The following is a 12,567-nucleotide window of genomic DNA, read 5'->3' on the forward strand; positions in this document are numbered from 1 at the left end:
GCTGCTCCCAGCAGTGGTGCGGTGCCATGCACGCTACTAACCACAGTCCCCAAGTTGGGGTGACTGCCACACCCGGCCCTTGGCACATCTCAGACCGCTGGACTTGCTGGATCTCTGAAGTGAGCGGTCCCGACCTCAGGAAACCATGGGAAGGGGGTGCGCTGCCATGAGGAGCCACCAGCACGGCTGGCAGCTGCCCCGCACACACCACGGTTTCTCTCCCGGCTGGTGGTGTCGTGGGGCTGCAGGAAGATCACGTTGCCCACACAGCTGTGTAGAGAGCACTGACAGAAGTACACACCTCGCACACCCATGCGGGCGGCCGCCTACTCTGCATCACCCCTCCGCTGTCCGTGCCAGCCTTCAGCCCTTGGTGCGTGTGTCAGCCAGGGATTGGCACTCCGGGGCCCTCTGTCCAGATGGACCGTTGGTCGTAAATCTTACGTCACAGCAAAGGGAGTAGGGACCCAACCTACCAGTGTCTGCAGAGGCATCCTGGCCAGCCAGGGGCTAAACCGGTGTGGCGGAGGCCTGCCTGGCTCAACCCACCTCTTTCCAGATCCACTTCCCCACGTGCTCATTTTCCGCAGGACCCTCGTCCTGGGAGGGCTAAGCTGGGAGTTAGCGTGAGCGGGCAGTTCACAAGGCAGGGCGGTCTGACTGGCCCAGAAGGCCTGCACGCGCTCCTAGCGGAGGAGCCTGCCCCCACTCCCCAGTCACGAAGGCCTGGTGGGAGTCCGTCCTCCTCATGCCTGTCGCCCCGCATCCTGGATGGTGTTCCCAGCCCAGACTCATCTGGGAGCAGGAAGGGCAAACAACGGACTGCCAATGCCACGTTCACATGCACTCAACCCAGAAACGAGCCGTGGCTGCCCACGGCCCTGGGGGCTGAGTGCCCACCTCAGCCGCCACAAGAGGGGCCAGCTTCAATCCAAGCCCAGGGCACGTCTTGCAGCGCGCTGTGCTCGGTCGCTCCCCACCGGAGCCTCCTTGGCTCACAGGTGCCCAGCCTCAGAGGTTCTCCGATGGCTTAAAGGAGTGAGGTGTGCTTGACCTCTCCGTCCACAGACACCCTTCAGGGACACTCTCCAGAAGAGAGCACTTGGCCCCTCTGTGGTCAGCAGCTCTCTCCAAAGCCCTGGGGAAAATGAGGGGGGCCACCAGGGTGGCCGGTGTCTCGCTCCCCCCTCATCCCCAGACTGAGTGCTGGTGACCCACCGTCCAGCCAAACCAACACACCCACGGACAGCTTGTGTCCAGGCGTGGAGGGAGGAGTGGGCGTCCGAGACTCAGCTGCTGAGGGAGGTGACCCATCCCCCATGCAATCTAGCCGCCCCCCCGAAACCCCACAAAATCGCTTTCGGAGCGGGCCGCCTGCCCCCGAGGAGGTGGCGTTCCGCCGACCCCCGGCTCCGGGCTCCGGCCCGAGGGAGCCCTCGTCCCGGCAGGTCCCGGACTCGGCCCTGCTCCGGGGCGCACGAGGGAGGCGCGACGCGACTTCGGTCGCAACCATCCGGGCCCCGAGGCCCCGCACCGGCGTGGGAGGGGCTGCAGGCCGCGGAGTCCCCTACCCCGGCTGGCGCCTGGGGCGGCGCGCAGGACTAACGAGGGCCGCGAGCGCAGGCCGGGGGCCGTCCCCCGTTTGGCTTCAAACACGTTGGCCCTTTGGCAAACCGCCGTATCCGCCGGCCTCCCCGCAGCGGCGCGCCCCCGCCCACCCGCCGGAGCGCGGGCCGGGACCCCACCCCCGAGCCGCGGAGCCCGCGCGCCGGCCCGGCTCCGCCCCCCGCCGGGCCGCTTTACGGCGGAGGTCGCGCCGCGACGTGGGCGGCCGTAAAGCGCCCGCGGTCCCGGGCGGAGCTGCGTGCCCGCGCCCCGTGCGCGCCGCCGGCCCACGCCATGGCTGGCCTCGAGCCGCGGGTCGAGTACCTCGAGAGCTTCTGCTGCCCGCTCGGGGGCCTGGCGGCGGGCCGGCCGCGCGTGCTGTGCCACGGGGCCGCGGTCTTCGTGTCCGCCGGGAGCGAGCGGGTCTCCGTCTACGAGCAGGAGGGGAGGCTGCTGATCGTGAGCGCGGGGCCGCCCGGGGGAGGACACTGCGGGGGGAGGCGAGGGGCGGGCCGCCGGGGGCGCGGAGACCCGAGGGGCTGCGGGTTCCGAGGCCGGGTGCTGGGCCGCGCCTCCCGCCCTCCGGCCGGCCCGACGCCGCCCTCTCCCCGCGCGCAGGCCGTGTACAGCTTCCCCGCGCAGGTGTGGCACCTGGAGCTCTCGGCCGTCCCCAGGCTGCTCTACGTCCTGTGCGCCCAGAAGGGCATCTACTGCTTGTCGCCGGACCCGGAGAGCAGGTGGTGGGGAACAGTGGGCGGCACAGGTGGCGGAGGCCGGCTCCGCCTCGGGGACTCCTCCTCGTCTCTGGCCTTGGTCTCCTTATCCTGGTCACTGTGACCTGTTCGCCCTGCGTGGCCTAGATCGGGGTCACAGCACACACCAGCCGTCCCCTGTGGGGCCGGAGGACGCAGGGCCAGCTCTGAAGTCTGGGCTGCCCCCGACCCCCAGCCCGGGTATCCTCCAGCAGGCTCGCCTGGAGGAGAATCCTTAGTAAATGGGGTTCAGGCTGCACAGCGTGCAGCCCCAGGCAGGATGCTGTCCCCTCTGGCCTTAGGTGGGTCTCTGTAGTTAGCGGTCACCGCCAGCGCACCCTGAACGCGAGGCTAGACGGGGCCTGTGCTGAGGAGCTCGGCCTCTCCTGTGCGCCAGTGCAGGTCTAGACGCGGGGCCACGCTCGCTGCTGTCTCAGGACCTAAAAATGGGGGGCAGTTCAGGGACTAGACCTCGGTGGGGGTGGGGTGGGGTCTCACGGTTCTGCTCGGACGAGAAGTTTCCTCCTGAACCCGTTTCTGGAAGCCTGGGTGCCTCCTGTTGTGTGTCCCAGGGTGACGGGTGCTCACCACAGCTGTCCTCGAGCAGGCAGGAGGTCATGTGGCCGGCCAGCCGCTCCCAGGTGGGCCTTCCCCACAGTGCTGAGGGGCCGTAATGGGCACTGAGGTCACTGCCTGGGAAGACTGCAAGCCCAGTGTGTTCAGTGGTGGTTTGTTGGGAAGCAGCTTAGTTGTGTTCTCACAGTTCCCTGGTTCTTGAAGGTCTGTGAACCAAGATGACGGGGGTGACCGGGACAGTGAGGACGGCGAGGACAACGAGGACGGCAAGCCTCCTTGCGCTGTGATTTCCGTGGACCCAGATGCCTGCCTCCTCCCAGATGCCACTCTGTGTACTTTCACTGTGGTTGGTGATAAGCTCGTCACCCTGGCACAGGGCCCTGCCCACTGGAAGGTACAGCTGTTTGAGTGCCCCCGTCCGGGAGAGGACGCCAGACCCAGAGGCCAGGTCGGCGAGGTGGAGTTGTCCACCTCCAGCCCCCTCACTGGGCCCCTTGGGGAGCCCACAGCCCCCCGCTTCCTCCCAGTGCTGTGCTGTGTGTCCCCAGCGGGCCTCAGCGCTCTGCACAGCCGTGCGCAGGGCTCTGGGGGCTTCTTGCTGGAACGGACCCTCTTTGGGCTACTCTTTGGAGTTGACGCCTCCCTTCTGGAATCACCTGTGATCCTCTGTGGTCTCCCCGATGGCCAGCTCTGCTGTGTGGTCTTGAAGACCCTGGTCACCTCAAAGTTGTCCCCTGGCGACCCGAAGGCCCTTGTCAAGATCCTGCATCACCTGGAGGAACCCGTCGTTTTCGTTGGGGCCGTGAAGACAGAGTCATTGACCGAGGACGTGGAAGACACACACCCTGACTGCCTGGTGGCACTTGGTCACGACGGCCGGGTCCTGGCCATCAAGGCTGGCTGGGATGAGGCTGGGACTCTGGTGCCGGAGCTGCGGGAGTACCGGCTGCCGGGGCCCGTGCTTTGTGCGGCCTGTGGCGGAGGTGGCCGTGTCTACCACAGCACCACCTCGGAGCTCTGTGTCGTGGACCTGGCTCAGGGAGGCGTCCCCAGCGGGGACCTGGGAGACCCGCCGTCTCTGCTGTGTGCAGCCGGCTTGGGCGTCTGCAGCGTCGTCACCCTCTCGGTGTTGTCCGAGGTGCCCGAAGGTACGAGGTGGTGCTACGTGAGCCCGAGACGCAACAGCCTGTCGTGCTGGGGGTGGAGTTTCCAGGGCTCGTCTTCTGCGCTGTGAACGGGCACGTCGTCACCTCCCTGCTTTGTTCCCATCTTTGGCAAACCTCACGGGCAGGCTCCTCCCCAGCTGCCCTAGGCTGGTGCTTGACGCCTGCCTCGGGGGCGGGGGCGGCGTGCTGGTGTGTGTCCTGTGTGGGTAGGGCGGGGGCATCTCTCCCCGGCAGTGCTCTGTGGTGGGGAGCCCCGGGAGGGCTCTGGTCAAGGCCGGCGTGTTTCTGGAGGCTGGGAAGCGCTCGCCCGCCTCCTGTGTGGCCTGCCCCCGGCCGCTCTGCTGGAGCTGCGTGCTGGGCGTGTCTTCCCTGGACAGTGCTGGGGGGCGAGAACGGTGCCCCCCTCCCCCTCCCCCAGCCCACGGGGTGGAACTCCTCGGGGAGGAAGGGCGGACAAGGCCAGCGTCTGTGCCGCTGGGAAGGACGGCCGCGTGGTCAGCAGCGCCAGGCCGCCGAACGGGCCCGCGCGTGTTCCGTGCCTCGCTGTTGGGCTGCCACACCACGGCCCAGGGCTTGGGGCCTCGGTGGTCTTGGGCGTGGGGGAGAAGCAGACAGTTGCAGGAGATGGAGCCCAGGGGCGGGGAAGGGGACCAGCCCATGCTAGAGAGACCACAGGCTTCTGGAAAGGCCCCGTGAGTGCGGAGCGAGAATGGGGCGCCTGTGCGCCGCCTTTCCCTCTGCAGACCATAGGGGCAGTTGCAGGCCAGCTGCACCTGGCTGATCGGGCCACGTGGGTCCTTGTTCGGCCCCCTTTAGTCCCGTTTCCAGACCCCTTCCCCACGGCACTGAGCTGTGTGCCAGCACTGCCCCCTAGAGAGGCCCCTAGAGAACGTGTGCTGGGATGGACGTGGGCAGAGGCTCTGCCCGGCCCCTGGTACGCATCTGGGCTCTTCAGGGCCGTCTCCGGGACCCTCTCGTTCTTGCTGGGGGGCCGGTGCGCTGACGACTTCTGTCCTGTGCCCCCAGCAGCTTGCCCCTCCCCTGCCCGGTGACTGGGTCTCACGGGTATGCGTCTGCAGGTGGCGCGAGGCTCCTGGCCCTGTCCACCAGGGGCCGCCTGATGACCTGCCGCCTGCAGCTGAGCTCAGAGGTGCCGGGCCCCACTAGAGCCGCTGCGGCCAGTACTGGCCAGAAGATTAAGGACTTGCTATCTGGGATCGGCACCGTCTCTGAGAGGTGAGCAGCTGTGCCTCGGGTGGCTCGGGTGGAGGCTGGTGCTGCGTCTGTGGGGGCAGCGTGGGTCCAGGCTTCTGACCCCAGAGAGAACCCCAGGTGGCGCGTTGCATGGCGGAAGGCCGCGTCAGGGGGAAAGGGATGTCCCCTGTTTCCGTCCCCCGCCTGCAGCTTCTCCCTGTTAGCGGGTCCTCGGCTCTCCCCCAGCGGGTCCCTCTCCTCGGAGGCCGCTGCCTCCCTGTCTCAGCAGAGGCCCCAGCGGCGTTTTCCTCTGACCTGTTCAGAGCAACGGGTTCCGCCCAGCCCTTGCCTGCCCTTCTGTGCGGCGCCCTGTGGTTTCGGGCCGTTTCCGAAGCACCTGCCGTCCTCGGCTGTCGCGCTGCTGCCGCGGAGGATCAACGGGGCCGACGAGGGTCGTGGCGGGGGATGTGTGGACACCCCGGGCCACACGGCGCCGACGAGGTTGGCGGTGGCCGGGAGCCCAGTGAGCAGGCCAGGGCTGCTGGGCGTGGGCTGTGGCAGCCCCATCCTCTGCCCCGCCGTGGCTCCGCTGCCTGGGAGGGGGCGGGTCCGACGCTGGGGGCCCCTGGGCGGGGCTCAGCCTGGCCAGGGCTGCACTGCTGCTCCCCGAGGCAGTGGCCCGCTCCTCACGGGGCATACTGCAAGGAGTGAGGTCCTGGGCCTTCCAGTCCTGGGAGCAGGGGACGAGGGGCCCACCGGTGTGCCTCCTTCCCGCGGGTGCCACCTTCATTCTTTCCAGGGTGTCTTCTCTGAGAAAGACTGTTGACCAGCGGAACAAGGCCCTGACGTGCCTCAACGGAGCCATGAACGTGAGCTGCATCCTGTTGTCCAGCCGGGAGGGCCCCAGGCCCATCTCGTGCACCGTGACAACCGCCTGGAGCCGCCCACAGCTGCAGGACGTGCTGATGGCCACCTGTCGGCTGGAGAACAGTAGCGGCCTCAGGCTGGACCGGGGCTGGGCCTTGTGTGTGCGGGTGCTGACCAGCGCCTCTGCCTCAGACTCTGACGTGGCCAGCGTGGCCACCACCTACACCATCCCTGTGGACCGGCTGGGCCCCGGCGATCGGCGGGAAGTGACGCTGCCCCTGGGCCCTGGGGAGGATGGCGTCCTGCACCTGCCCCTGACCGTGTCTTGCGCGCTCCATTACAGCCTCAGGGAGGTCGTGGGCGGGGTGCTTGCCCCCTCTGAGTCCTCTAAGCGTCCCTCTTTGGACGAGTGCCGCCCTGATGTCTTGCCCGAGCAGGATGGCATCTGCCTGCCCCTGAGCCAGCACACCGTGGACATGCTCTGGTGCCTGCGCTTCCCTGGCCTGGCCGCACCCCACACACAGGCCCCCGGGCTGCTCGGCCCCCTGTGCGACCCCGTGGACACTTTCTTGGGATCTCTCCTCGGGCCCCGCAGCGAGCCGACAGGACCTGCTTCCCTGCGGGCCAAGTTCCTGCCTCCATCGGTGGCCACGATCCACGTGTCTGCAGAGCTGCTGAGGGCAGCCTTGGGGGACCGTCTCTCAGGTTGGTGGTGGTGGATGCCTTTGCTGCGGCTTCAGGGTGTGTGGACATCGGGCTCCTCCCCCGTACAGGCCCTGCTTGAACTCACCGCAGCCCCCCTGTCCAGCAGGCACGTCCCTGGGCTGCGCCGCCCTGCAGTGGCTCCTTGCGGAGAACGCCGCCCTGGACGTTGTGCGAGCCCGCCAGCTGTCCTCGGTCCAGGGAGTGGCCCCAGATGGCGCCGATGTGCACCTGACCATCCGAGAGGCACGTGGGGGTCTGGACCTTGGGGAGAAGTGTCTCTGAGTGGCGTCCTCAAGCCAGCTGTGTCCGTGCTGCTTGAGGGGATCGGTGGCCGGTCCCCACTGCATAGAGTTTCCTGACGTGCTGAGGCCCGGCTGTGTGGGAACAGCCTTTGTGGGGACGTAGGGTCTGTGTGGGAACCGGGCTGACCTTCATGTGGGGCCCCCACCTTGTGCACTGCTGGTGCTCGTGGCCGACCCCCCAGCTGTGTCTGGCGGCAGTGAGCACCCCCGGGGGCGGGGCCTGCTGACACTGGTCCTCAGGCACCCAAACCCCTGCCCATTTGCAGAGGCTGCCCCCAGGCGTGCCGAGACACCGTGCTGGCCTGCCCGGGCTCTGGCCCCTCACTCACACACCCCTTCCTTCCCAACGTGCTAATGGTGGCAGGCCTGCAGCCACATCTGCCAGACCCTCACCACCCAGCGGGCTTGCGGACCAGCCCAGGCTGCCAGGACACATGTCCCCAAGGTAGTGGGCTGGTCCCTGGCTGCCACATGGCCTTTCAGGCCAGGCCAGCATGTCTAGGTGGGGGCGTGTCTGGGCCCTGATTCTGGGCCCTGACGGTGGCTCCACCAGTGCTCTTGTCCTCGTGAGTGCTCACAGCCCTAAAACACCCCAGGGTTCCAGAAAGAAGTGCCAGGAGCAGTGGCATTCCTAAGTTCCCGGGTGGGGCCCGTCCTTGGCGCTCTGTGTGGAGTCCTGGCCCATGACCTGTCCTGCCTGTGGCTGTCCTCGCCGGTTCTGTCTTCAGCTTCCTGCGGCTGGAGGTTCCGGGGGACGGATCACCCAGCCTGCTCCCTGTTTCACATCCGAAGCCCTGGCCCTGCTGTTAGGTGACCCGGGATGCCCAGTGTGCCGTAGGGGAGTCCAGGCATGGGCTGTCCGGGATTGGCAGGCAGGCACAGAGTCCCTTGGCTGTAGAGTGAGTGCCGTGGCTCTAGATTCCAAGGAAACAGGACTTCTGCACACGTGTTCCAGCTGGGTGACTGCTGGGTGGCTGGCTGGTCTTTGTGATGCAAGTTCTCGTCGGGTGGGGAGAGCCAGGCCTGGGCGTGGGGGCCACCAGGGCCTTTGAGGGCAGGCGGAGCTGCCCTTGGCCTGGGGCTGGGCAGGGCCATGGGTGGGCAGTGAGGCTCTTCTGTGTGGCAGGTGGCTATGACCGACCTGGGTGCAGCGGGGCCCGTGCAGACCGTGGAGATCCAGGTGGAGAGCTCCTCTCTGGCCAGCATGTGCAGCGCACACCACGCGGTCATCGGGCGTCTGCAGGTGGGCGGGTCTGCTTGGGCAGCTGGGGTGGGGGGTTGTCGGGGGTGGGGCTCCCTGTGTGGGGGTTGCAGGACCATCTCCTCTGCTCCTGCCTGTTCGGGCTGTGCGGGGAGCTGTGCTGGTGGTGCTTCCGTGGCAGACCCTGCCTGTGCTCCCATGAGCCCTCAGGCCGCTAAAGGAGGACCGTGCGCGTGTTCCCCGTCGCGGTCAGCGGCAGGTCCCCACCTCGCCTGGCTGAGCAGCATCTGTGCGGAGAGAGCGTGTGCCGGGGCTGCGTGTGCCGGGCGTGGGCCCGGGGGCTGCGTGTGCCGGGGCTGCGTGTGCCGGGGCTGCGTGTGCTGGCGTGGGCCCGGGGGCTGCGTGTGCCGGGGCCGCGTGTGCTGGCGTGGGCCCGGGGGCTGCGTGTGCCGGGGCCGCGTGTGCTGGCGTGGGCCCGGGGGCTGCGTGTGCCGGGGCTGCGTGTGCCGGGCGTGGGTCCTGCGCTGTGCCGCCTGCACTCTGAGCCACCACGTCTCCACCCTCGCAGACACCACAAGGGGCCCCGTCTAGTGTGGGAGCCAGCGGCTGCACTGCCTTCTGGGGGCCGTAAGTCCCAGATCTGAGAAGGTGCTCACGGTCCAAATGCAGTCTGGCACCTGGTCCCTTGGCTCGGTCGAGCCCAGGCTCTGGGGCCAGCTGGCCGTCTCCTCCCACCCCTCTGACTGCGGCTTTGGCGGCCCCAGAGGAGTCTGCCATGGCAGCTGTCCCCCCAGCTGGGAACTCACCAGTGCACCTTCCCCAGCCCCACCCCGCACCCTGAGAACTGGAGAAGCCGCAGTCTAGGCTTGACGAGGACCTGAGTGCCGCTGCGTCCTACGGGCATTACTCAGGAGCCTGTGGCCCCCGCCACTGCCCCTGTGTGGCACTCTGATGGGCCCACTGAGGCTCACGCAGCTCAGGAATGTAGTGCCAGGTGCCCAGCAGGGACACCCAGCCCCCAGAGTGGTTCCCGTTCCCTTTGCTCAGAGGGGAGCCTCTTAGACCGAAGTCTTCCCATCAGGCTGTTAACAGACCCGGCCGAGCACGACGGTCAGGGGCCACATGGTTAGCGTGATGCTGGGGGAAGAGTGTCCTGGTGTGGCCATGACAGCCACAGACCAGACCCAAGCAGCAGGAATCCAGTGCCCGCGGCCGAGGCCTCTCTCCCGCACTCACGCGCAGCTGTCCCCACGCCACCACCCAGAGGCTCCTGTGTTCTGATCACTTATTACTAGACCTGGGTCCCCCCCACATGAGCTCATCTGTAAAGGCCCCACGTCCAAGTAGTCTCTCAGCTGCTGGGGCAGTGCTCCCGCGTGTATCCCCCCAAACGGAGAGCTGCAGGTGGTCCCTTGACAGGCACCCTCACGCGGGCTGCGGATCCCGGTCCTGTCAGCTGACGCCCTGCTCCCCGTGACGGGACTGCCCATGGGAACCTGTGTGTGTTCTGGCCACTCAGAGTTTGGGGGGCCCTGCCAGGTGTGCAGTGCCTGCCACAGAGGCTGGTGGGGGCCTCGCTGCCTAATCCTGGGCTTCCCCCAGAACGCAGGACAAGCAGCAGCCCCACAGGGGGCCGTGCTGAGGGGCTGTGCTGATGGGGCAGGTTGGGTGGCCCCCATGAGGGCAGGGGGCACCAGGCCTGGGATGAAGGATGGGAGACAGGGTGGTGGGAGGCAGCTCGTGGGGATGAGGGAAGAGGTGGGAGGGGGTGACAGGAACTTAGGAGAAAGACTCCCGAGTCTTCCATCATCAAGCTGGGGCTGGAGTGGAAGACACAGAGGGGCTTTTGGAGGTGGTGGCATGGTGGAGGACAGGTGCCTGGAGCCCTGGGCACCGGCCCCAGCCTCCCTGTCCCCTGCCCCCAGAGGATGGTTGTGGAGCAAGCTGCCCGGATCCCTGGCCCGCCCGACCTCCGTGTACAGTATCTCCAGCAGACCCACAGCAGCCACGAGGTGAGGCCCCTCTGGCTCCCAACCCCCCGGCCTCACACCGTCCCTGGCCGGGATCCTCTGGGAACACAGGGCTCACCCAGCACAGTGGGGGGCCTGCCCCATGCTCAGCCAAGGACGGTGGGGAATGCAGGGTGGGTGTGGCTCCTTGTCTCCAGCCTTGCTCCCTCGCCCATCCGCCTTCAATAGGACCTTCCTGTCACCTGGGGAGGGGCTTGGCTGTGCTTCCTCTGCACTCCTGGGTCACCTGCCACATACCGAGTAGGGCTTGTGCATAACCGCTGTCCCCCAGAGGGGCTGTGCCCAGTGGCGAGGTGGGGGGTCTGAGCTTGCTGCCCCCACCAGCAGACCCTGCTGCGGGAGGTGCAGACCCTGCGGGACCGGCTGTGCACGGAGGACGAAGCCAGCTCCCACGCCACCGCCCAGAGGCTCCTGCAGGTGCACAGGCAGCTGCGCAGCCCCAGCCTCCTCCTGGTGTGACCCCAGGTGGGCCCGTGCCACAAGCCCAGCACCCTTGTGGCTTTATGGAGAGAAGCTCAGGACACGAGGGGCTGCTTCCCGGCTCCTGACCCTGGCCGTGAGGCTGGGGGAGGCAGGTGGGCTGGGCACTGCTAGGGACACGGGGCCCACGACTGCTCTGGGGCGTGCGTGAAGCGGCGCTCGTAGCCCCCCAGCCCACCCCGGCCCCAGCCTCTGCACAGCGTTCCTTCCCCTTCAGTAGCTGCCCACCGCTCCTGCTGAACCTGGTCGTGCCTGGCAGTCCCTGGCCTGGAGCCCTGGAGCTGGATCCACGACGTCCGTCCCCCCAACCCAGGGTCCAGGCCCCAGAGCAGCCGACAGGGTCCCCGGAGAAAGTTTCCAGATTTGGGACTTAGGGGCTTCTGGTCATGGCTGTTGCCGTCCCCACTGCCCACTCCCCCAAGTACAGACCTCTCATCCCTCTCGGGGCCCTTCCTTTATGGGCCACTGCTGAGGCCACCAGCTGGGACTGCTTTCCTGTGGCTCCGACACTCACCCAGTAGGTGCTTATGGCTGGAGCCGTGCCCAGCACTGTGCCTTGTCTCCAGGGCCCCTTGGCCTGGGCAGCCACTCAGTGGCACTCCAGTGCTGGTGCGTCCACCAGTGGGGGGGTGACCCCCCCGTTTGGACTTAACATGGTGCTCTCCTGTACGTGCAGGGGCTGCGAGGCCCCCCTTGCTGCAGGAGAAGTCTGCTCCCCATTGAGCTGCCTCGTCACTGTGTGTGTGTGTGTTTTGGGGCAGCAGCTCTGACTGCATTTCTGGGCCTCCCCTGGGGTGCGCTCGGATGAACCCTGCCTTGGTCTTTTCCATGGTCGTGGGGGCCAGGGAGAGTCCCCCGGCACTGGGTGAAGGGTCCACCCGGCCCGCAGGGCATGCGACCCCCTCCCAGGGAGGACAGGCCGTCTCCAAGGAGGGAGAGTGGGAGGCCACAGACCACATACTAGAGACAGTGGTGGGCACAGATGTCGGCTGTGAACAGAGCAGCACTGGAAGCACGTCCCCCAGTGCCAGGGCTTGGCTGGGCTGCCCCTGCCCCTGGTCCCCACTGTCCAGCTCCCACGTGACGCCCGAGGCACACTTGTCACCTCTGCCAGGCTGCTGACCAGGATGACCCCGGTGAGGCATGAGCCTGCACCCTCCCAGGGATGCAGCCACAGTAGTGGGAAAGGGCGCTCTGCTCCCCCTCCCTGCTGGCGGGAGGCCCCTGGTGGCGCGGGCAAGGCAGCAGTCACTCGAGCCCCACCATCTGGTCTCCAGAAGAGGAGACACGCCAGCCGGGCAGCCAACCCGTGGACGCGAGATAAAGAGGAATCCTGTGAAACCTTTGTGAATCGGGAGAGATGGGCGGGGGCGAGGGCAAGTGGGACACGGGACAGAGCTCCGCTGGAGCCGCTCCAGGAGCCTCGTGCTGGGCTGCCCTGTCAACGCCCCATCAGGGACGGGCCACCGCACCGAGCACGGGAGTCCCTCGGCTGTCCCTGCAGCGTGTGGCTCGCTGTCCCCCACACAGCTCCGGTGCGCCGGAGAATGGCCTCCACGCAGTCCCAGCCTCCTCCTTGTCCCAGGTGTACCCTCCGGACACTCTTCCCTGTCTCCCCTCCCCAGGCCGCGTGGGCTTCGCTCGGCACGGGTCTGAGGCCAAGTGCACTCCTGGCAGAGACTAGTAAAG

The 12,567-nt window shown here is 67.5% G+C and overlaps 1 protein-coding gene across 1 annotated transcript; it reads left to right on the top strand.

Moving 5' to 3' along the window:
* Window positions 1-1,885: 1,885 nt before the first annotated feature.
* FAAP100 (FA core complex associated protein 100) lies at window positions 1,886-11,185 on the top strand. The gene is made up of 10 exons (XM_032870400.1): window positions 1,886-2,064; window positions 2,224-2,342; window positions 3,138-4,081; window positions 5,179-5,335; window positions 6,093-6,865; window positions 6,972-7,108; window positions 8,294-8,410; window positions 10,294-10,380; window positions 10,726-10,863; window positions 11,099-11,185. The coding sequence occupies exons 1-9, from the start codon at window positions 1,900-1,902 to the stop codon at window positions 10,855-10,857; spliced, it is 2,631 nt and encodes an 876-aa protein (XP_032726291.1). The 5' UTR covers window positions 1,886-1,899; the 3' UTR covers window positions 10,858-10,863; window positions 11,099-11,185.
* Window positions 11,186-12,567: the final 1,382 nt, after the last annotated feature.

This window comes from Lontra canadensis, unplaced genomic scaffold (assembly GCF_010015895.1).
Source record: "Lontra canadensis isolate GAN:19392208 unplaced genomic scaffold, GSC_riverotter_1.0 scaffold41, whole genome shotgun sequence".
NCBI classification, from domain to species: domain Eukaryota; kingdom Metazoa; phylum Chordata; class Mammalia; order Carnivora; family Mustelidae; genus Lontra; species Lontra canadensis.